The sequence below is a fragment of the Brassica napus genome, chromosome C4 (assembly GCF_020379485.1).
Source record: "Brassica napus cultivar Da-Ae chromosome C4, Da-Ae, whole genome shotgun sequence".
In the NCBI taxonomy this organism is placed as follows: Eukaryota; Viridiplantae; Streptophyta; class Magnoliopsida; order Brassicales; family Brassicaceae; genus Brassica; species Brassica napus.
Window position 1 is genome coordinate 858,618 of NC_063447.1, and position 23,551 is coordinate 882,168.

Consider the following 23,551-nt stretch of genomic DNA (forward strand, 5'->3'; position numbering starts at 1 on the left):
AGCCGCATGCAGAATTTTAAACATCTCATATAAGCAACTGCATAGTCTCCAAAGTTATTACTTACTTCATTTTACAGGTATATGATTATATCTATATATATATGTTATTGTCAATCAAGCCACCACACCTTCTAATTTAGGAGAATACGCCATATTTATCCTGCGTTGACCAATTTTAAACCTCACAACTAAGCTATTTTCATAGTTTCAGAAGTTAAATTAACCGAGCTTTTTTTTAACCAAATATTCTCAGCCATTCATCCACCATAACTCTCTCCCTCCATGCAACGTCTCTAATTTTAGAAACTAAAAGGCTTCTATAAAAACCTCCTCATCCCTCACAAGATACACTGGCCCAAGTCATTAAACAACTTGGCTTTTCTCTAATAAAGCCCCTCCCTCTCCGATTAACCTCTAAACAAAACCGGAGGGAGCAAAAAAAAAACAAAAAAATCTGAAATACACAAAAATAGAAATAAAAAATGATTGGAAAAGTTGTTGTCTCCGTGGCCTCCGTCCTTCTATTGGTCGGAGTAGCCATTGGAGTCGTTGCCATCGTTAATAAAAGCGGAAACACTAATTTGTCTCCACAGATGAAAGCTGTTCAAGGCATTTGCCAAGCCACTGCTGACAAAGCCTCATGTGTCAAAACTCTCGAACCGGTTAAGAGCGATGACCCAAACAAATTGATCAAGGCCTTCATGCTCGCTACACAAGATGCATTAACCAAATCATCAAACTTCACCGATAAAACCGAAGGCAACATGGGTTCGAGCATCTCCCCAAACAACAAAGCCGTTCTTGATTACTGCAGGAAAGTTTTCATGTACGCGCTTGAGGATCTCGGTACCATTCTTGAGGAAATGGGTGAAGATCTTAACCAGATCGGTAACAAATTCGACCAGCTTAAACAGTGGTTAACCGGTGTTTACAACTACCAAACCGATTGTCTTGACGATATTCAAGAAGATGATTTGAGAAAGACTATTGCTGAAGGCATTTCTAGCTCCAAGATTCTTACTGGTAATGCCATCGACATCTTCCACACAGTTGTTAGCGCCATGGCCAAGATTGACGCTAAAGTCGATGATTTCAAGAACATGACAAGTGGAATCTTCACTCCTTCAGCTCCGGCCAACAAAGAAGCCGCTCCTGTCGTTGACACTCCTGTGGCCGACCCTGACGGTCCTTCTCGTCGTCTTCTTGAAGACCTTGGAGTCCCAACATGGGTTTCAGGTGCAGACAGGAAGCTCATGGCTAACGCTGGACGTGGCCGAAGGGGAGGCGGTGGAGCTCCTAGAATCAGAGCAACCTATGTGGTGGCTAAGGATGGAAGCGGACAATTTAAGTCAATTCAACAAGCTGTTAACGCTTGTCCCGACAAAAACGCTGGAAGATGCATCATCCACATCAAGGCTGGTATCTACAGAGAGCAAGTTATCATCCCTAAGAAGAAGAACAACATCTTCATGTTCGGAGATGGTGCAAGAAAAACCGTTATTACTTACAACAGAAGTGTTCGTCTCAGTTCTGGAACCACCACTTCTACTAGTGGCACAGTCCGTAAGTCTCACCAAACCCTAAACTACTAATTTATTAGTCAAATATAATTGCTAAGTGGTAATAAAATGTTTTATAAAATTAGTGCCTAGATACCGTCTATACCAATTTTTAGAAAAATCGATCTATAAAAATCATTTCATTTATAATCGACTCAGTGACTAGGGGCAGCCTAAACCGATTTTTAGAATCCTACAAAAATCTAAATATCTCTACATATAACCAATATAAATTATATGTGTGTTATGTATTCGTATAGAGGTTGAATCTGAAGGATTCATGGCGAAATGGATCGGATTCAAGAACACAGCCGGTCCAAATGGTCACCAAGCTGTTGCTATCAGAGTCAACGGCGACCGTGCCGTGATCTTCAACTGCAGATTCGACGGTTACCAAGACACACTATACGTCAACAACGGTCGTCAATTCTACAGAAACTGCGTCGTTTCAGGAACAGTCGACTTCATCTTCGGCAAATCAGCTACCGTTATCCAAAACTCACTCATCGTCATCCGCAAAGGAAACAAGGGACAATACAACACCGTCACAGCCGACGGTAACGAAAAGGGTCTATCCATGAAAATCGGTATCGTCATCCAAAACTGCCGCATCGTTCCCGACAAGAAGCTAGCTCCCGAGAGGCTGACCGTTGAGTCATACTTGGGAAGGCCGTGGAAGCAGTACTCGACCACCGTGGTGATTAACACCGAGATCGGAGATGTGATTAGACCAGAAGGTTGGAGACTGTGGGATGGAGAGAGCTTCCACAAGACATGTAGGTACGTTGAGTACAACAACCGTGGACCAGGAGCTAACACTAACAGGAGAGTTAACTGGGCTAAGATGGCTAGGTCTGCTGGTGAGATTAATCAGTTCACTGTGGCTAACTGGTTAGCTCCGGTTAACTGGATCCAAGAAGCTAACGTGCCTGTCACGCTTGGATTATAAAGCGTATAAAATCATTTAAATAAAAGAAAAAGACTAGTACGTGTGCATGCATGTAAAAGGTGAAAAATGCAACGTTTATTTTCGATAGAAGTTGTAAGATTTGCTCTCACGTATGAAAAAAAACTGAAAATTTATGTTTGTTTGTTTTTTTATTTGTATATTTTTTTTTCAAAATATGAAATTTATCTACTGTGTTGTATGTATCTATGTGTATAATACTTAACTAAAAATAAATAATTTATTTGCTGTTGTAAATTTAGTTTTATCAAATTTTATGGACCAATTAGAGAGAAAGCCCAATTAATGTATTAAAAAGGCCCAATAGATGTAACATGAAAGCCCAATAGATTTACCAAAAACCCTCTCGTTGTTCCATTTCATTTCATCTCTTACCGACGGCGACGACGAACGCCGTCACGAGCTCCGGCCAAAATTCTCTCACTAATCAGACCGATCCAGATAAAATCCGAAGCATGAGGAGGATGTTTCGGCCAATGATTCTGAGTAGTCTGATTCGATCTTGCTCGAGAGCTACGCATCCAATTAATCGATCGTCGATGATGTTTCGTCTGTACTCCACCGGTAAGTTTCAGTTTTCAGTTTTAGTTTTTTTTTTTTTTAATTCGATTGCTATTGATTGAAACGGTGTCGTATGATGGCAGAAGTGGAACCTCAGTTATCTCCAGATCTTATTAAGATTATGGATCAGAGACTATCAGCTATAGAACACAGGAACGCTATTCTCCAGAGGCTTATTAACCAGGTGATCTAGAGATTTTGTTATATATTTCAAAAATCAAAATCAACCTATTGTTGTTATTAAGCTTCTTTTTTATTAATCTATGTTGATTGAAGACAGCCTGAGTACTCACAAGAAGAGTTTTCAAGAGCTAACAAGGAGCTTCGGAAGCTGAGAGACTCTATGGAGCTCATCAGTTCTTTGAGGGCTATTCAAAAGGTAATGACTTTCCTTCTTGTTACAGTCTCTAGCAAGCTTCATCATTCATTCGATTTGGCAGGAGATTGATGGGCTGAAGACTCTGGTCTCAGAGAGCGCTGATGATAAGGACATGCTTGAGATGGCTGTTAGTGAGTTAGATGAAGCGGTGGAGGAGGAAAAAAGGCTTCAGACTTTGCTGCTTAAGTCTTTGCTTCCTAAAGATGAAGCTGATGAGAGGGATTGCATTTTGGAGGTCAGAGCAGGTAGGGCTTATCAGAACTACCCATGAATGTTGAAAAGCTGACTCTGTAGTTGATAACTGAATGTATTGGTTAGGTACTGGTGGAGAAGAGGCTTCTTTGTTTGCCATGGACATTTTCAGAATGTAAGTTCTTCCCTATTACTGCTGGCAGAAACTAGTTAGTATCTTTCTTCCTTACTTGAACTTTAGTTTGGTATGTTGATAGGTACGAAAGGTATTCTCAGAAGAAAGGTTGGCAGTTTGATATTGTAGACATCACCGAGTCTGATATGAAAGGATATAAAGTATGTATTATTTTTCTTGTGTGGGGGTATTATTAGTATTCCACTACTATTGCTCTGCTTTAGTGCAGCTAAGATTTTTACATGCTATTGACAGGAAGCAAGTGCTGCAATTTGTGGAGCCAGTGTGTATGGAAAACTTAAGTTCGAGAGTGGAATTCACAGGGTTCAGGTATGTTAACATTCTGATATATTTGTTTGCTCTCCATGGCATAGATGTTCATAGCTATTAACTCTCGTAAACATCTTTTCACAGCGTATTCCTATCACAGAGAAATCTGGACGTATTCACACCAGCGCTGTTTCTGTTGCCATCCTTCCCCAGGCTGATGAGGTTCTCCAATCTTACAAACATCACCATTTTTCTTTTTTCTTATCTATTAGTATTACAACAACCTTCACGTACTCTGTAATAATGTTGGCTACGTATAGGTAGATGTTCAGCTAAGGAATGAAGATTTGAGGATTGATACTTACAGGTCTGGTGGCTGCGGTGGTCAACATGCCAACACAACCAACAGCGCAGTCCGAATAATCCACCATCCAACTGGGATCATGGTCTCCATCCAAGACGAAAGATCACAACATATGGTATAGTCAAATCCCTCCTCAAACTTGTACGTCCTTATTAATAAGTAAAATTTCCACTATAACAGAACAAAGCCAAAGCTCTTAAAGTACTCTGCGCAAAGCTCTATGAGATTGAAAGGTTGAGATTACAGAGCAGCCGGTCAAAGCTACGATCAGAACAGGTACCTCCTATGTGGATTAATAGTCTTTTTGTCAATCTTACATCATTTTCTTTATTAGCTGATCGATGTATAATCCCGTTAACAGATTGGCAGTGGAGACCGATCTGGACGCATACGTACGTACAATTTTCCACAAGGGAGAGTGACGGATCATCGTGTGGGAATCACTCACCACGCTATTGAAGATATGATGGAAGGAGAGAATCTGGACACCTTCATCGACGCCCTTCTCTTGCGCCAAGAAATGGATGACATTGCTTCTTTCAGCTCCACTTCATGAACAGAGGTAGACCAGAACTCTGAGCTCGTCTTAAGTTCATCATCAGCTGTCAAAAGTCGTTAGCAGTAGTAATAAAATATTTGATTAGAAGAAAGCTAGCAAAAAAAGAGAAGGGAGGAGAAACAGGGAGCCAGGGAAGAGGCAGTGCATGGGAAGAGACCAAACATAGTCATTTGATGTTTTGGTAAAAACTCGATCCATGCTCTGCTTGTTCCCTGTCTCTCTCTCGTTACCACTTTTGTCCTCTTCATTTCTTTGTAAAACAGATTAAAGAAAAGCTTGCTTGTTTTACCTTTGAACTTGGCAAGTTCTTTGAGTTTATTTGATGATGTTGTTTTAATGACATAGGTTTAAATAGATATCGAAACCGTGAGATATTTGTACTCCTTGTTATGGAAACTCTTGTACTGCGATCTAGCTTAGCTAATAAAGAGTACACACAATTTATTAATTTTATGTTTGTATTGCAAAATCTCTAAGGTGGTTTGTACTTTATACGACCTTTTGTGCGTTTGGACATTGGCTAAATCGGAAGGTAGAATTATTAAGCTGCCACGTGGTAGGTCCTAATCACATCGCAAGTACACTTTTTAAAAATTAGTACATTGCTCTCTTTCTGGTACTACTACAAGAATAATCTCTCAAGTACATCATAATTTATTCTGATACAAATGAATAATTAACTTTTAATATGGTTAGCTTGGATTTAGTATTGTTTATGTTCGTTTTGCTGTAGATGTTTTAGTTTGATACTATTGTATAAAAAAAGAAAATCTCTTCTGTATTAATTTAGGAAACACTCAAATATAACTTCAAGAACATAAAATAAAGGGAATTAAATCAAGTAATAAGAACATTGAAATCAGAAAGATGCCATTCTGCAACTGATTTTTCGTCTTTATAAATCTCTGTACCAACATCCACCGATGTCCATATTCTCCTCGCTGGAGTCGTACCGGTATCCTACAACATTACCAAATCAAAACCCAAACCGGGAAAATAGGGGAACAAACCGGTTTAGTCATTCACCTGGTAGAAGTAAAGCCTACTAGACAAAGCACCAACATCAAGCTCCCAAGTTCTCGGGTCACCCACCCAACCATCTCCTCTCCGGGTCGGATAACCATATTCACCCCAAACCGGGTGAGGCAAAAGCTGAAGAATCTCTTGAGCCTGTGGGTTGCTAAAAGGATCGCAAGTCCCCACCGGAAGCTCGAGATGCTCGGCGTTTCCCGGCGCACAGTAAACGTGGTAAGCCTCGTAAGGGAACCTCTGGCTGTCCGTACGGTGGACTCTGGTGCCGTTTCGAAACGTGTGGTACGGTGGACAGTTGTGCAGAGTCTTGGGGTTGCACCAAAGCTCTGTTTCAGGGTTTATGATCATCTCCGAGTAACGAGTGACGTCGGTTGTTACGTCACCGTCGCATGGCTCGCCGTTGTTTTTCCAGCAGCTTCCGATGTCGAGAAGGTAGAACTGACTCTTGGCTCCTCCTCCTTGCTTGATGTCTACGGTTAGTCTCACCTTAAAGTTTGGTGACTCCGGAAGCTGAAAAAAACACAACACTTCATCATATCGAAACACAAGAGATCAACTCGGAACAGTGTTTTTAAAATTGGCTTGACCCCATTGTAGGACTTAGTTCGACCATGAACCAGTCATGCAGCTATATTGGATCTCAAAATTATTAAATTAGATAAAATCCATCAAAACTATAAAAAAAATTCATGAACCGACCATATAACAAAAATCTAGTTTATATTTATAACCTTTTTATTTGATATTTATTTATATTTTATTTATGTATCATAATTACTAATATTAATTTAAAAATTTTATATTAAAAATATATTGAACCAAGTTATTAAACCAATATATTGAACCAAGTTATTAAACCCTGTTTGATTCTCTCGAATTATATTAAACCGTGATCCAAATAATTATCCGGTTTTGATCGGTTTAAAAACTTACTGTTTTGAGCATTCCTCTAGTGTCATAATGGTATCCACCAGAGAACCCTTTAGTTGCATCGGCTCTAAGGTAAAGCATAAGCCAAGGATACTTTGATGATGTCTTAAGCTTATGTTTAAACACCCAACCACCAACACCAACTCTCTTCTCCCACACAACCTCGTAATAACTCACTCCATCAAACCCTTTTCCCAAATCCGCATCAAGATCGTACGTTCCATTGAACCAACCCCTCATTGTGTAACCATCACTCAGAAGCTGAGTCTTCCCATGGTTCAACACCGGTTGGTTCATGCAACCGGTTCCGAAACAGGGGAACTTTCCTGGCTGGTCGAAAGGTGGGATCTTACGGCCGTTTTGAGGGCAGAGACCTGACTTTGTGTCGTAGTTACCGTTCTTGAGCATGACCATCCAGAAACTCCATGGGTTTGGTTCGTCCGAGACTTGACAGAGAGAGCCTAGGTAGAGCTCTTTTTCGACGGCGTAAAGATCAGGGTTGTGTAATGCTGCTTCTGATATGATTCCTGGTTTACTCTTACCGATCCCGAGGTTGTTATCCGAGTCTGATACCTTGTGATCTAAGGAATAGCCACCTACTCGTAATTTTAGGTTTAAGAAACAGAGGAGGCATGAGAAACAGAGGACGTAGTGTAAAAAGAAAGCTTACTTGTAGAGACATCGAAGCAATCTGCGGCTCGAGGACTACCCATGTGAGGAGCTTCGAGACCAACCTCATTGCAGAAGTTCCAAGCTTCAAACGCCACTCTGAGACCGTCTCTCTTCATCCCTGGATCTCCAACAGCTGATGATGAGGAAGACACGTCTCCATGAACCATGAGAAGCAAGTTTATCACGGTGTGGATTAGAGCCATTTGCTTCATTATTGTGCTTTTGTTTGTTTCCTCTGTTTACTTGGTTTAGTTTCCCTTTGTTTTAATCTGTAAAGAAGAGCATTTTTTTTTTTTGTGGTGGACTGTAGTGGTGGTTGTTGGTGAATGATTCAGTGTGTTGTAATAAATGGTTGTTAAAAGTCAGATAAGTTGTTAGTCTTCTTTGTTATCTTAGTGGCTATGAATGAGGAGCAATCTATGACTTGCTCTTCCTGTTCCTAGACCAAAGTAATGGTATATAAAATGTTTCTGAATTATCCAATTCATAAATACATTATTCTAAACTGTATTATGTTCATGACTTCTTAAGACCATATTAAACCGAATCCTGATTTGGTTTATACTTTAACCACACATGTGTGGTGCTACTATAATCATGAGTGTAATAGGAGGGTTAAACCAAGGTTAGAATTCAGTAGAACTGGAAATAACCGATGTACTAAAAACTCTTAGAAACACTGAAACTGGATAAGAAAATGCTGATATTTGTTTTAAGCCCATCAAAGACCAATAAATTCAACAAAAACATACTTAAAAGGGGAATTAGAACAAGTTTTGATAAAGCCCACAAACAAACGCATAATAGAAAAGATAAATTTTGATTGACTCTGTAGCTTATTTGTGTCAATGCTTTCTAAATTCCTAGAAAAGATTTAGAAAGTGGATCTCTCTTGAATCGGTCCGTGTAATCATTCCTTGGAATTGATCTCTTGTCGTTTGGATCACCACCTTCCCAAAGTCCAGACAAGGTCTTCTTCGCAAATAGTTCCATGCGGAAGACATCAATTGTTGCGGCCTTCCCATTCAATTGCGAAGTCCTTATGCATGTTAACTTGAGTGTAGTCAGGATGATATTGTTGCAACTTCATGACGAAAGCGTGGACATTATTGTAATCTTCCATCTTGATGTGTGTGGGGATCTTAGGGATTCGCATTTGTTAACACACTATTTTAAAGTTAAAGTTTAAACAATACAAAATGCATTTTATACGAGAGAGCGTGACAACACCCGTTGTGGTTTTATCCTCACGTGACAAGAGAGCGTGACAACACCCCGATGATGTTTCTTCCTTCATCATAATCTCGAAAAACAAAAGAAAAAACTGCACAATATCTGCATAGCCAACATATGATAAATTAATTATTCGGCGAAAATTTACGTTTAGTTTTTTCTTTTTGTTTTAATCTGTAAAGAGAGTTTTTTTTTGGGTGGACTGTTGTGGTGGTTGTTGGTGAATTATTCAGTGTCTAATAAATAGTTTTCAAAAGTCAGATAAGTTGTTAGTCTTCTTTGTTATCTTTGTGGCTATAAATAAGGAACAATCCATGACTTGCTCTTCCTGATCCCAGATCAAAAGCAATGCTAATAATAATATAAAATATTCCTGAATCATTCAATTTCCTATATACATTCTAAAATGTATTATGTTAGGGGACTTTCTTAAGACCATAACCGAATCCTGATTCAAATCCATCAAGATCTATGCTCGTTCGATTTATTATAATCAAAGAAAATGTTAGAGATTTATTCATAACGGAAAATGTTAAGAGATTTATAACTATACTTAGCCATATGCATTGCTATAATCATAAGATAGATAGGAGGGTTACCAAGTTGGATTTTTGATTTAAAAAAAAAACCAAAGTTGGATACAGTTGGAGTAGAAACGGCCCATGAGTTAATTAATGAGTTCATAAGTGGGCTGGAACATGTAAAAGTTTCCAAATTCAGGATCCATTGATTGGAGGGTCCTTCAACCGGGTCAATATTTAGTTGTGATTAGTGTGAATTGATAGTTTGAATTTGGTTAGCCAAGTTCAAGGATTTAGGTCACTTTGACACATGTCATGCATAATTCGCCAAAATTTCAGTGGGAATCGAATGCCTTTTTTGCACTCTTTTTTGATCTTTTAGGAAAAAGGCCTACACAAAATACATGTCAATTTTTAGTTGAATTACGACAACGACAACCAAACGAATCAGTGAATATGATTTACTTTTATAAGTCTATAATAGTCTCTTTTCGTTTCATATAGAAATAATAAATATTCACTTCAAAATATGTTTTGATGAAAGACTAAAAAATATTTAAAATAATTATATTCAAATAGTTTAATTATAAACAAAATAATAGTTTATTTTCATGATTTTTTTTTTAAGAATAATAATCTGTTAATCCTCCATTCTCAAACTGAAATTCAACTATATATCCTATTTAGAGGCTCGCATGATTTAGAAGAAATGTCATGTATTTCTTCAATCGGGTCAAGATTTAGCTGTGATTAGTGTGAATTGATAGTTTGAATCTGGTTAGCCAAGTTCAAGGATTTATGTCACTTTGACACATGTCATGCTTAATTCGCCAAAATTTTAGTAGGAATCAAATGTCTTTTTGCACTCTTTTTTTTGGTCTTATAGGAAAAAGGCTTACACAAAATACATGTCAATTTCTAGTTGAATTACGACAATGATAACCAAACGAATTAGTGAATATGATTTACTTTTATAGGTCTATAATAGTCTCTTTTCGTTTCATATAGAAATAATAAATATTCACTTCAAAATATGTTTTGATGAAAAACTAAAAAATATTTAAAATAATTATATTCAAATAGTTTAATTATAAACAAAATAATAGTTTATTTTCATGATTGTTTTTTTAAGAATAATAATCTATTAATCGTCCATTCTCAAACTGAAATTCAACTATATGTCCTATTTAGAGGCTCGCATGATTTAGAAGAAATGGCATGTATTTGATTGTAGCATTAGCATCAATGTTTGGAATAATATAGCAAGCAGTAGTAATTTTCTTCTTTTATAAAAAATTGAAAAGTAGTATATATGTGGGAAAGAGAGAAATATAGTAAGAACCTTTATGTCAGGAATGACGTCGGGCTCGTTGATTAGTTAGATAGAAAAGTTTAACAGTTAAGATTCATTGATTCTAAAAAAAGTTGCGCAAGAGAAATAATGGCAGACAATTCCACCCTCCCTGGCTCCAAGAAAGTAACAACTAAGAAAGGTCTCTCTTTTTTTCTTTCTGTATTTTTGACTTTGAAAGTTCTTAGAACAACCCTTAATGAGTTTCTTATTTTTATTATTATTTTTTTTGTCTGATTAAATTTTTTTTTAAAAAAAAATCAATCGCGGTTCGCTACGTGTCAATGGGGTCCACAAACAGTTGAAAAAATCTACCGAAAACGTCTCTTATTTGGCGACTTGGACATACGGTTTTTGTTATTTTGTGAGGTTCCGTGTACTTATTGCTTAATAAACCTTTCTTTTTTAGGGATAAAGAGGCTCTTATACTTCTTCCTTTTCTGTATTTATGAAATATGCACAAAAGTAGTAATGGGAGACAATTCAACCTTCATTCGCTCCCTTTCTATAGTTTTGACTTTTGCTATGATCATTTTGACTTGTTTCTTGCTCAGAAAGCAAACCAGCTTCACGTGGTTCCCCCAGCTAACATGTCAATGCAACGATTTTATACTAATATTTTTAGCTTAACTGCATAAATAATCTATGCCATCTTGATTTTGGGGATTTGATATCTTTTGTAACACTAGCTAATGCTACCATATATTATTAATGCATCCCTAATAGTTATGTACACATGCTTTACATCCGTTGTCAAATCGAAGTTGTGATTACATAACGTTTTTTGTTAAATTTAAGAAATGGGTTTTTTGCACGTGTTACAACTTGCAACTCACAAATGCGAACAAGAAATTCGACTAAACCGATGGAGGAAAATTCTAATCATCCTGGTGTTTTTTGGTTTTGATTTATTTTGTGGTACACGTACGGTACCTACTACTATTATTATTTTTAAAAATATATTAATTCATAGCTGGTGAGAGATTAAAACAAAAATGTTCTCAGAGCATCTCTCTTATTGAGATTCTTTTTAAAAGTGTTTCACTAATATGTTATTAATGTTTAAATTATATATTATTATATTTAAGTTACAAAACGTATACTCACTCATATTAGTGTAATGTGTATCAAAAATATGTAATGTGCTTCAAGAAAAAAAATCAAATGAAAAATATTCATTTCACTTTTACTTTTTTTTTCTTCTGTTTTTTGATAAAATATTTATTGAAAACAAGCAAGTGGATGTGTTTTTTGTGAAACTTATGATTTTCACTTTGGTCACTGCTAGTAGTAGTCCATATATGTACAGACAAACACATATGTATCATATACGAATTTAAAAATAAATTAGGAGGACACATACAGGCTGCTAAAACATAGCTAATTGGCTATTACAGATCAGTTTTATAGAGTAATAATAGAGCTGTAGTGGAACAAAACAGCTAGGTTATTACTAGCTATGATCAATCTGTTTTTTTCTTTATTTCAAATGTTTTCGGTAAGTAATAATTTGGTCAGCGTTACCAGAAAAGAATGACTTGTTTATGTCACATCAATTTTCATGAACTTTGATTATTATATGTTCACATATGTTTTCTCTCTCTTGAGATAGTCACGGCTTGTTCGTCAAGAAATGACCAGAGCTTATAAAGTAAATAAACTTACATGAGTCTTTGACAAACTTCATTTACAATTTTTATATATATATATATATAAGCATAGAGATATCTGCTCATTCTTCAACAGCTTACACTGCAGACGCCAAGATAGTAGTAACCCCCTTTTCACTTTTCAGCTTCTTCTTGATCCTGTTACAGGTACATATAACATATGTATATATTGTCTCTAACATATGTATATATTGTCTCTACTTTTAATATATACATACATGTATATATTCAATATTATCTACTTTATCTGTGAAGCCTTGTTTGTAATTGATGGATCTTGCTTCATGTTTTATCATCTTCTCAGATGTTCTTGAAAAATCAAAAGGATTTGAAAAAAAAAAAAAGATATTGATTAAGAAACGAAACCTTTGATTGTGAAAGCCTTTGTCTTGTTTCCTTTATGTTTTTCCCTTCTTGGTCTGACTTTTTATGTTCCTCATTCATATACTCTCTCTTAAAGACCTCAACTCAAAGATTTGGAAACTTATTACGTTTCTCCTCTGTTCTTTAGGATCCTAAGGACTCTGTACGTTAAACCTAATGGCTTCAGAGAGCGGTTTAAACGGAGATTCAAATATAGTAGAAGAGGTTTCCGAGACCAAAAGAAGCAGAGATGTAGAAGAAGACAAAGAAGTGAAGAAAACAGAGAAGAACAACAACACCGAAGAACATGAGAAAACGAAAACGGTGCCGTTTTACAAGCTTTTTGCTTTTGCGGATTCCTTTGACTTCCTCTTGATGACCCTGGGGACGCTTGGATCTATCGGAAACGGACTCGGCTTCCCTATAATGACCATACTGTTCGGAGATCTAGTAGATGCTTTTGGAGAGAACCAGACTGACTCAAATGTTGCCGACAAAGTTTCCAAAGTAAAAACCACATGATGTTTTCCTGTCTTAACGATTTTCAAGAGTTGACTTTTTTGGTAATAACGGTTTCTTAACTCACTCACAGGTAGCTCTGAAGTTCGTATGGCTTGGAATCGGTACTTTAGCGGCTGCTTTTCTACGTAAGTTCTTGGATATGTCAAAAGGTTCAAGTAACACATGTTAAGTAAAATAGAGTTCTTAACGTTCTTGATGTCTATGAATGTTCAGAGTTGTCTGGTTGGATGATCTCTGGAGAAAGACAAGCAGCGAGAATAAGAAGTATGTATCTAAAGACAATATTAAGACAAGACATAGCCTTTTTTGACGTTGATACAAACACTGGCGAAGTCGTTGGACGAATGTCTGGTGACACTGTGCTAATCCAAGATGCCATGGGAGAGAAGGTACACACTCTCACAGTCAAACAAAAAATCATATTTATAAAGAAAGATTTCAGAGTATTTACTAAAAATAATAATTATTTAAATTAAATATATTACTTTATTTTATTACACACTTTCTAATAATTATCAAATCAATTCAGATATTCTTAACTAATATTTTTAAAAAAATTATAAACTATTAAAATCAATTATTAAAATATTTAAAAATTTTAGAAAATTTCTTCTTGTAGAACAAAAAAATAAATGTTGAAAATACATTCTGGCAGGTGGGGAAAGCTATACAGCTTCTAGCAACATTTGTTGGAGGCTTTGTGATAGCGTTTATAAGAGGATGGCTGTTAACTCTAGTCATGTTATCTTCAATACCACTTCTTGTGATGGCTGGTGCGGGTCTGGCTATCGTCATCGCTAGAACCGCTTCTCGTGGACAAACCGCTTATGCTAAAGCTGCGGTTGTAGTTGAGCAAACAATCGGTTCCATAAGAACGGTAACTAGGCTTACTTACTCTATACACAAATTTATACAAATTTTCTGAGACATTTTCTTGTAACTTTCTAGGTTGCTTCGTTTACTGGAGAGAAACAAGCGATAAGCAATTACAATAAACATCTTGTCACTGCTTATAAAGCAGGAGTCATAGAAGGTGGTTCAACAGGATTAGGACTTGGCACACTCTTTCTTGTAGTCTTTTGTAGCTACGCTTTAGCTGTTTGGTATGGAGGAAAGTTGATTCTTGATAAAGGGTACACAGGAGGACAAGTTCTCAACATCATCATCTCTGTTTTAACTGGATCCATGTAAGTACCTTTCGTGCACAACACGTCTTTTTGTGTGTTTAACTTTCTTGCAACCCAATCTAAGACTTGTTTTTGTTTTGTTTTTATTAGGTCTTTAGGTCAAGCATCTCCTTGTTTAACAGCATTTGCAGCTGGACAAGCTGCAGCCTACAAGATGTTTGAGACAATAGAGAGAAGACCTGACATTGATTCTTATAGTACAGATGGTAAAGTCCTGGATGACATCAAAGGAGACATTGAGCTTAAAGATGTCTACTTCACTTACCCTGCGAGGCCAGATGAGCAGATTTTTCGCGGTTTTTCGCTGTTTATCTCGAGTGGAACAACCGTGGCATTAGTTGGACAGAGTGGGAGTGGGAAGTCTACTGTTGTGAGTCTGATAGAGAGGTTTTACGATCCGCAAGCCGGTGAAGTTCTCATAGATGGTGTTAACCTAAAAGAGTTTCAGCTCAAATGGATCAGAAGCAAGATAGGACTTGTGAGTCAAGAACCGGTTCTCTTCACTTCAAGCATCAAGGACAACATAGCTTACGGTAAAGAAGACGCTACACTCGAAGAGATCAAAGCAGCTGCTGAGCTTGCAAACGCTTCCAAGTTTGTGGATAAGCTTCCTCAGGGTTTGGATACAATGGTTGGAGAGCACGGCACCCAGCTTTCGGGTGGGCAGAAACAGAGGATCGCTGTAGCCAGAGCCATACTAAAAGATCCGAGAATCTTGCTTTTAGATGAAGCTACAAGCGCGCTTGATGCAGAGTCAGAGAGAGTGGTTCAAGAAGCCCTTGATAGGATAATGGTTAACCGGACTACTGTTGTGGTTGCTCACCGGTTAAGCACGGTGCGAAACGCTGATACAATCGCTGTGATTCACCAGGGAAAGATTGTGGAGAAAGGCTCTCACACTGAGCTACTAAAGGACCCTGAAGGAGCTTATTCTCAGCTCATACGTCTTCAAGAAGAGAAGAAACCTGAAGAGACTCAAGCTGGTGAGCGTAAGATGTCATCAATAGAATCATTCAAGCAATCTAGTTTCAGAAAATCGTCTCTAGGCCGGTCACTAAGCAAAGGAGGATCATCCAGAGGAAACAGCAGCAGACATTCTTTCAACATGTTTGGTTTCCCATCAGGTATTGAAGGAAACGACGTCGTTCAAGATCAAGAAGAGGATGATACTACAGAGCCCAAGACCAAACCAAAGAAAGTATCTATCCGTAGAATCGCAGCTCTAAACAAACCAGAGATCCCCGTTCTCATACTCGGAACAATCTCAGCGGCAGCAAACGGTGTTATACTTCCTATCTTCGGTATACTAATCGCAAGCGTCATCAAAGCCTTCTTCAAACCGCCTAAGGAGCTTAAAGAGGACACGAGCTTCTGGGCCATTATCTTCATGGTTCTTGGTTTCGCTTCCGTCATCGCCTACCCGGCGCAAACCTTCTTCTTTTCTATAGCTGGTTGTAAGCTAGTGCAGAGGATAAGGAGCATGTGTTTTGAGAAAGTGGTTCACATGGAAGTTGGATGGTTTGATGAGTCAGAGCATTCTAGTGGAACCATTGGTGCAAGGCTATCGGCAGATGCTGCGGCGATACGTGGACTAGTGGGAGATGCTTTGGCTCAGATGGTTCAGAATCTTTCTTCTATATTGGCTGGTTTGATTATTGCGTTCTTGGCGTGTTGGCAGTTGGCTTTTGTCGTTCTTGCCATGCTTCCTCTTATTGCACTCAATGGGTTTCTTTACATGAAGTTCATGAAAGGTTTCAGCGCAGATGCAAAGGTAAGGAAGTTACTTATTCATTTATATACATCTTCGAACATATAAACTCAGGGTCGATCCTGAAATTTTCGGGGTTATAAATAATTAAATAAAAATTTATAATATAAATTGAAGTTTTCTATATATGTAACTTTAAAAAAAAATTAGGGGTTATAAAAAATTATATAAAATTTATAATATAAATTGAGGTTCTCTATATATGTAATTTTTTTTTAAAAAAAGTTGGGGCTATAGACCAATGCTTCATTAGGTTATGTTTAGAACCGGCCCTGTATAAACTCTGTTTCTCTGGTGCAGAAAATGTATGGGGAAGCGAGTCAGGTGGCTAATGATGCGGTTGGGAGCATAAGAACAGTAGCTTCGTTCTGTGCAGAAGATAAAGTGATGAACATGTACACAAAGAAGTGTGAAGGTCCTATGAAGACAGGGATACGTCAAGGCATTGTCAGTGGAATAGGTTTCGGTGTTTCTTTCTTCGTACTCTTCGCTTCTTACGCCACCAGCTTCTATGTGGGGGCAAAACTTGTCGATGACGGCAAGACAACCTTCGACTCTGTTTTCAGGGTATTATTATATTAAGAAATATAATAAAACTGATTTTTTTTGTCTCTTTCTTGTTACTCACGGTTCTCTTGATTTTTCTAGGTTTTCTTTGCTTTGACAATGGCGGCTGTTGCGATATCTCAGTCGAGTTCGTTGTCTCCTGATTCAAGCAAAGCTGATATCGCTGCTGCTTCGATTTTCGGGATTATCGACAGAGAATCGAAGATTGATCCAAGTGTGGAATCTGGAAGAGTGTTGGATACTGTTAAAGGAGACATTGAGCTTCGTCATGTTAGTTTCCGATACCCATCAAGGCCTGATGTTCAAATCTTCCAAGATCTTTGTCTAAGTATTCGAGCTGGAAAGGTTAGTCACTAATGCATTATTTGATAATCGTCAACGTCAACGAAAAGACAGAACCTTTAAGACAAACTCTGTTCTGTTTTTTCATTTTTCAGACCGTTGCTTTGGTTGGAGAAAGCGGGAGCGGGAAGTCAACGGTGATCGCCTTGCTACAGAGGTTTTACGATCCAGACTCAGGCGAGATCACTCTCGACGGTGTAGAGATCAAGACCCTGCGACTAAAATGGCTCAGACAACAAACGGGACTCGTGAGCCAAGAACCGATCTTGTTCAACGAAACGATCAGAGCCAACATTGCTTATGGAAAAGGCGGAGACGCGAGTGAATCCGAAATAGTATCAGCAGCTGAACTATCAAACGCCCATGGATTCATCAGTGGTCTACAACAGGTAATAATTACTAAAGCTTTAAAGGTTTCTTGTATTCCAAGGCATTAGGTTTCAAAATAACCTAATATTGGTTTATTGATTTAGGGTTACGATACGATGGTGGGAGAAAGAGGAATACAGTTATCAGGCGGGCAAAAACAACGAGTGGCCATAGCGCGAGCCATCGTCAAGGATCCTAAGGTATTGCTACTTGATGAAGCTACTAGCGCTCTAGACGCGGAGTCTGAACGTGTGGTTCAAGATGCGCTTGACCGGGTTATGGTGAACCGGACTACGATTGTGGTGGCTCACCGGTTATCCACGATTAAGAACGCAGATGTAATTGCAGTCGTTAAGAACGGAGTTATTGTAGAGAAAGGGAAGCACGAGAGTTTGATCAATATCAAAGACGGAGTTTATGCTTCGTTGGTGCAGCTTCATCTCACTGCTGCTTCTTAAAACATATCTTTTATGTTCATTCGTTTTTTTTGGTTAATTATGCTATGTATTGATGAACATTATTGTTATTCAATGATTGATTTTAAATATTATTGAAATCTAATGTTATTGGTTATTGTATTTAAAATGTATTTATTTAAAGATCTTAAAATCTAGTGTTGTTGGTTCTTATTATATTTATAATCTATTCATTAGAAAGTTTTGAAATCCAATGTTATTCTATAAAAGATTTGCATACAATATTTGAAATCTCGTGTTATACGTATTTGATAAATTTAAACAATCCATTTAACGTGAAATATATTGAATCTAATACCATGTATAAATTTTATCAATCAAAATCCAACCTTTTACTTTATATTTTATCATCATTTTTATTAGCAATTGTCATCACATTATTGAAAAAGTCACTCTGCAAATATTATCACTACGCATTGATTTTCTCAAACATAAAACCCTTTTTTTTTTGAGAGAATGTTTTTTTTACCCTTAACCAAAACCAAATTATTCTTATTCACATGATGTGTAGAATAATTTGGTTTTGGTCAAGGGATAAGCAAAAAATTCTCTCAAAATGGGATGCAATAATAGCTAAAGAGGCATTGAACAAAATTCTAAAGGAAGAAGCAGCAAAAGTACATGTTGGAGATATATTACATCATCCTTTCATCGCTGTATAAAAGTTTATTTTCTCTCTCTCAAACATAATCTTATACTAGGTGCTTATTTATTCTAATAATATACTTATGTTTTGCTCATATGAGTCCACACACATTGAATGCTATATTATCTTCGGTTGGTCCTAAATCAATTTATCAGTTGTTGATTGTACATCATTTCGTCACTCTTGTTTCTCGAGATTATAACATTTTGCTTCCTTGGAAACCTGGTAGAAAATAAGAGTTGAATGCAAATGTTCATTTCATCAATTCCACAACTAATTTTACCATTTGCTTTAAAAGGAATAGAATTCTAATTCCATCAATTCCATACAAAATTAAACAAAATTCAAAGAAAAGTATTAGCGTTCTATAGTTACATCTAAGTGGAATGGTAAAAAAAAATTTTGTGATCCCTTGTGTTTTTTTTTTTCCTTTTTGCCTTTGGTTTAATTAAACAATTTCATTCTGGTTTATCTTATATGTTAACTAGTCTTTTGGTTTGTTGGTTATGTTGTTGGTATGATAAACAATATTTGTGCAGTTTGATGAACGAGGTCGTTGAAGTATGTCTTGCTGTTTATTATTCGTTAGATGTTAATGTTATCAATCCAAAGTTATGTAATCCCACATTATGACATCAATGGTACTTTTGATGAGAAAGTTTCTTATTTGGCTTTGGAATACACAAGATCTAAGCTACTAATGTTAGAACAAGTATTATAGATTTTTCAATAATATCTAAGAGTTTATAATATTAGAAACTCTTCTCATTCTTTTCAGTTTGTTTACTTATATTAATATTTAGTTAAAAATCATTAAGATATTTTTATTGTGATTGAGAATTCTCTTAATTAACCTAACCTTTATTAATCTAATCTATTAATTTAGAGTCCAATATTTTCTACAGATAAAATATTGTCATTTAAGTTTTGAACCTATTCATTATTCATTAAATTCAACATGTTCTTCGTTCTTCCTCTAGTTCTTCTTCTTCTTGTTCTTCTCATTCTTCTCATTCTTCGCATTCTCCTCACGCTTCTCAAACAAAACTGCCTGATCTTGCCAAAATTTTTTGAACACAGCCCTATCATTGCACTCCTCTTCTAATTGCTTTCTTTTCTTCTTAGATTCTCTTGCTAACATGGCAAAGGGAAACGCCACCTCGGTGCCCTCTTTCTTTAGTGCCTCTCGTGCGACCTCTATGTACCAATTCTTGTTTTTTAGTTCCTCCTGAAGCTCTTTCTTTTTCTTTTCATCGTCAACCTCCCTATAAGTCGGCTGGTGGTTTTTGATGGCGGTGATGAAGTCGTGGGAATTCTTGTACTTTTCCATGGGGATCTCGGGGAAGGGGAGCAAGGGTTTGACCGGTTTATAGGAGAAACTCCTCCTCTGCATCGATGGAGGAGCCATCATCTTCAGCATCCCTGCTCAGTTTCCAACAAAAAAAATGATATAAACAGCTAGTAAAATACAGAGAGATACGAATGCTTATTATATATACAGAGAGATACGAGTGTTTATTATATATACAGAGAGATACAAGTGTTTATTATATATAAAGAGATACGAATGTTTATTATACAGAGAGATACGAATGTTTGTTATATATACCTTGGGACAAATACAAAGACGAGGTAAGACTCGACACGACACGTCCATTGCCCTCAAGGTGGTTCCCGATAAAAGAACCTAAATAAGAGGTATATATATCATCGATCACTGAACATGGTTGTTGTATCAAATTATGGTTGTTGTAATCGTCTATTTACCTTCAAGAGTGCTGGTCATTCTCCTAATCTCTGAGACAGCCCTGAGACATGGCAAGAGTAATCAAATTATGGTTGTTGTAATCGTTTATGTTCATTAAAGGTAGAAAGAAAGGTTATGTTATGTCCAAACAAGAGACCACCTTCCTCTTCTGTTATGGTTGCTGTAACCGTTTATTATGTTCATCAACGCCAGCTCAGAGTCCCACGCCTGAGTAAAAACCATAACAGTTAGAACTTGAAAAAACCATAAAAAAAATTCTGAAATCGAAAAGGTAAATAGAGAAAAATAATCATATGCTGCGTTACTTACATTCTCCACCAGGAAACCATGGTCGGTGAGAAACTCCTCCGGCGGAAGGGAGAACTCAGCGTCGTCTTGAACCGTTACAGAGCATCCCCTTAAACAATATGAATGATTTATTAATCTAAAAAAAAAAAGTAGAAACGTAATATTATCTCCCCATCAGGAGACCGACCGACCTTTAATCCACCACTGAAATCGGCTGGAAGAAACGAGATCTGATGACTTCAAGCTTCTGGTAGTGGAGGAGAACAGCACCACGTGCTTCACTAACACTGGAACGAGCAGATCTACTCGTCACTTCCCTAAGTCCTGAAGACAACAATCTTCTGCAGCATCTTCCCTGAAAACAGAAAGAGAAAAAAAAAAGTTAGAAGAAGAAGAAGCTTCAGATGCTGTATGGCCTTTGGGAAAGTGGTTATGCAGACGACAAGAGATCGACACCGAGGGAGGATTACATGGAGCGGTTCAAGAGAGATAGAGGCTTTCAAGGAATTTAGGGATCGAACTTGATTACTTTTTTATAAATCACGTCCTTAGTTGAAATTTATTACCATTAGAACACATATTTTATCATTAACTGCAGTTTAAAGCATGGAATCAAATCATGGTTTGCCTTTGGTCTAATTAAACAATTTCATTCTGGTTTATCTTATATGTTAACTAGTCTTTTAGTTTGTTGGTTATGATGTTTGTATGATAAACAATATTTGTGCAGTTTGATGAACGACCGTTGAAATATGTCTTGCTGTTTATTATTCGTTAGATGTTAATGTTATCAATCCAAAGTTATGTAATCTCACATTATGACATAAAGAGTACCTTTGATGAGAAAGTTTCTTATTTGGCTTTGGAATACACAAGATCTAAGCTACTAATGTTAGAACAAGTATAATAGATTTTTCAATAATATCTAAGAGTTTATAATATTAGAAACTCTTCTCATTCTTTTCAGTTTGTTTACTTATATTAATATTTAGTTAAAAACCATTAAGATACTTTTATTGTGATTGAGAATGCTCTTAATTAACCTAACCTTTATTAATCTAATCTATTAATTTAGAGTCTAATATTTTCTACTAATAAAATATTGTCATTTAAGTTTTGGACCTATTCATTATTCATTATACAACATATTTTTTTGTCAGCTTATACACATACTTGGTAATGACTTATTTGATAATGTAAGATAACATCATCCTTTCATCGCTGCATAAAAAATTATTTTCTCTCTCTCAAACATAATCTTATACTAGGTGCTTATTTATTCTAACAATATGCTTATGTTTTGCTCATATGAGTCCACACACATTGAATGCTATATGACCTTTGGGTTGGTCCTAAATCAATTTATCAGTTGTTGATTGTACATCATTTGGAGACTCTTTTGTTTCTCGAGATTATGACATTTTGCTTCTTTAGAAACCTGATAGAAAAGAAGAGTTGAATGCAAATGTTCATTTCATCAATTCTACAATTAATTTTACCATTTGCTTTAAATGGAATAGAATTCTAATTCCATCAATTCCATACAAAATTAAACAAAATTCAAAGAAAAGTATTAGCGCTTTATAGTTACATCTAAGTGGAATGGTAAAGTTTTTTTTTTGTGATCCCTTGTGTTTTTTATCCTTTATAGGAGACCGATACGAGGAAGGTGATATTACACCCAGGCCAATGATGAAGTTCAAGGCTGCTGGCGCTGATGTTTGGGATCCCAAATGGGATGCACATCCTATTGGCGGAGGTGCCAAAAAGATGTTGACAAGAGAAGAGCTCTTCGAAAGAGCCAATCCAGTAGATGATCCCCCCGCCCACTCCTCACAATGAAGGACATTCTCGATGATCTTCTGGAGCTCCGTAAGAAGTCTGAAGTCGCCTCAGGTGACTTCGCAAGACAGCTGCATGGGAGGGCAGCCACAATCGACTTCTTCAGCATCAAGGGTCCTATCTGCTAAGAGGTTGTGGAGAAGCTTCAGATGCTGTATGACCTCTGGGAAAGTGGTGATGCAGACGACAAGAGATCGACACCGAAGGAGGATTACAGGGAGTGGTTCAAGAGAGATAGACGCTTTCAAGGAATTTAGGGATCGAGCTTGATTACTTTTTTTTATAAATCACGTTCTTAGTTGAAATTTATTACCATTAGAACACATATTTTATCATTAACTGCAGTTTAAAGCATGGAATCAAATTATGGTTTGCCTTTGGTTTAATTAAACAATTTCATTCTGGTTTATCTTATATGTTAACTAGTCTTTTGGTTTGTTGGTTATGTTGTTGGTACGATAAACAATATTTGTGCAGTTTGATGAACGAGGCCGTTGAAATATGTCTTGCTGTTTATTATTCGTTAGATGTTAATATTATCAATCCAAAGTTATGTAATCCCACATTATGACATCAATGGTACTTTTGATGAGAAAGTTTCTTATTTGGCTTTGGAATACACAAGATCTAAGCTACTAATGTTAGAACAAGTATTATAGATTTTTAAATAATATCTAAGAGTTTATAATATTAGAAACTCTTCTCATTCTTTTCAGTTTGTTTACTTATATTAATATTTAGTTAAAAATCATTAAGATACTTTTATTGTGATTGGGAATGCTCTTAATTAACCTAACCTTTATTAATCTAATCTATTAATTTAGAGTCCAATATTTTCTATTGATAAAATATTGTCATTTAAGTTTTGGACCTATTCATTATTCATTATACAACATACTTGATAATGACTTATTTGATAATGTAAGATATTAATTGGCTTATAAATCTGTATTGTTACCATATTTTTTGGGGATTTTT

The 23,551-nt window shown here is 36.6% G+C and overlaps 4 protein-coding genes across 6 annotated transcripts; 3 read left to right on the top strand and 1 right to left on the bottom strand.

The window, feature by feature from the left end:
- The first annotated feature begins 341 nt into the window (after window positions 1-341).
- Window positions 342-2,711, top strand: LOC106394875 (pectinesterase 5-like). Its single transcript, XM_013835426.3, has 2 exons — window positions 342-1,563; window positions 1,820-2,711. Exons 1-2 carry the CDS (start codon window positions 483-485, stop codon window positions 2,506-2,508), a joined length of 1,770 nt encoding a protein of 589 aa, XP_013690880.2. The 5' UTR covers window positions 342-482; the 3' UTR covers window positions 2,509-2,711.
- Window positions 2,712-2,844: 133 nt separating this feature from the next.
- LOC106390649 (peptide chain release factor 1, mitochondrial) lies at window positions 2,845-5,474 on the top strand. 2 transcript variants are annotated; one of them, XM_013831159.3, is made up of 11 exons: window positions 2,845-3,090; window positions 3,171-3,271; window positions 3,368-3,466; window positions 3,528-3,711; window positions 3,785-3,833; window positions 3,916-3,994; window positions 4,089-4,163; window positions 4,248-4,325; window positions 4,424-4,582; window positions 4,648-4,743; window positions 4,829-5,474. In XM_013831159.3, the coding sequence occupies exons 1-11, from the start codon at window positions 2,982-2,984 to the stop codon at window positions 5,021-5,023; spliced, it is 1,224 nt and encodes a 407-aa protein (XP_013686613.2). In that variant the 5' UTR covers window positions 2,845-2,981; the 3' UTR covers window positions 5,024-5,474. The 2 variants fall into 2 exon arrangements, with proteins under 2 accessions (XP_013686613.2, XP_022557860.2); XM_022702139.2 differs by having other exon boundaries at window positions 2,878-3,090; window positions 3,174-3,271.
- Window positions 5,475-5,781: 307 nt separating this feature from the next.
- LOC106394625 lies at window positions 5,782-8,150 on the bottom strand. Of its 2 annotated transcripts, none has more exons than XM_013835196.3 (4): window positions 7,659-8,150; window positions 6,992-7,569; window positions 6,053-6,568; window positions 5,782-5,986 (listed from the first exon to the last, which is right to left on the bottom strand). In XM_013835196.3, exons 1-4 carry the CDS (start codon window positions 7,870-7,872, stop codon window positions 5,864-5,866), a joined length of 1,431 nt encoding a protein of 476 aa, XP_013690650.2. In that variant the 5' UTR covers window positions 7,873-8,150; the 3' UTR covers window positions 5,782-5,863. The 2 variants fall into 2 exon arrangements, with proteins under 2 accessions (XP_013690650.2, XP_013690649.2); XM_013835195.3 differs by having other exon boundaries at window positions 6,992-7,584; window positions 7,659-8,006.
- A 4,210-nt stretch (window positions 8,151-12,360) lies between these two features.
- LOC106396442 (ABC transporter B family member 4) lies at window positions 12,361-18,180 on the top strand. The gene is made up of 11 exons (XM_048754378.1): window positions 12,361-12,582; window positions 12,947-13,305; window positions 13,391-13,445; window positions 13,534-13,709; window positions 13,976-14,197; window positions 14,269-14,507; window positions 14,598-16,278; window positions 16,576-16,842; window positions 16,924-17,187; window positions 17,280-17,573; window positions 17,658-18,180. Exons 2-11 carry the CDS (start codon window positions 12,976-12,978, stop codon window positions 18,009-18,011), a joined length of 3,882 nt encoding a protein of 1,293 aa, XP_048610335.1. The 5' UTR covers window positions 12,361-12,582; window positions 12,947-12,975; the 3' UTR covers window positions 18,012-18,180.
- Window positions 18,181-23,551: the final 5,371 nt, after the last annotated feature.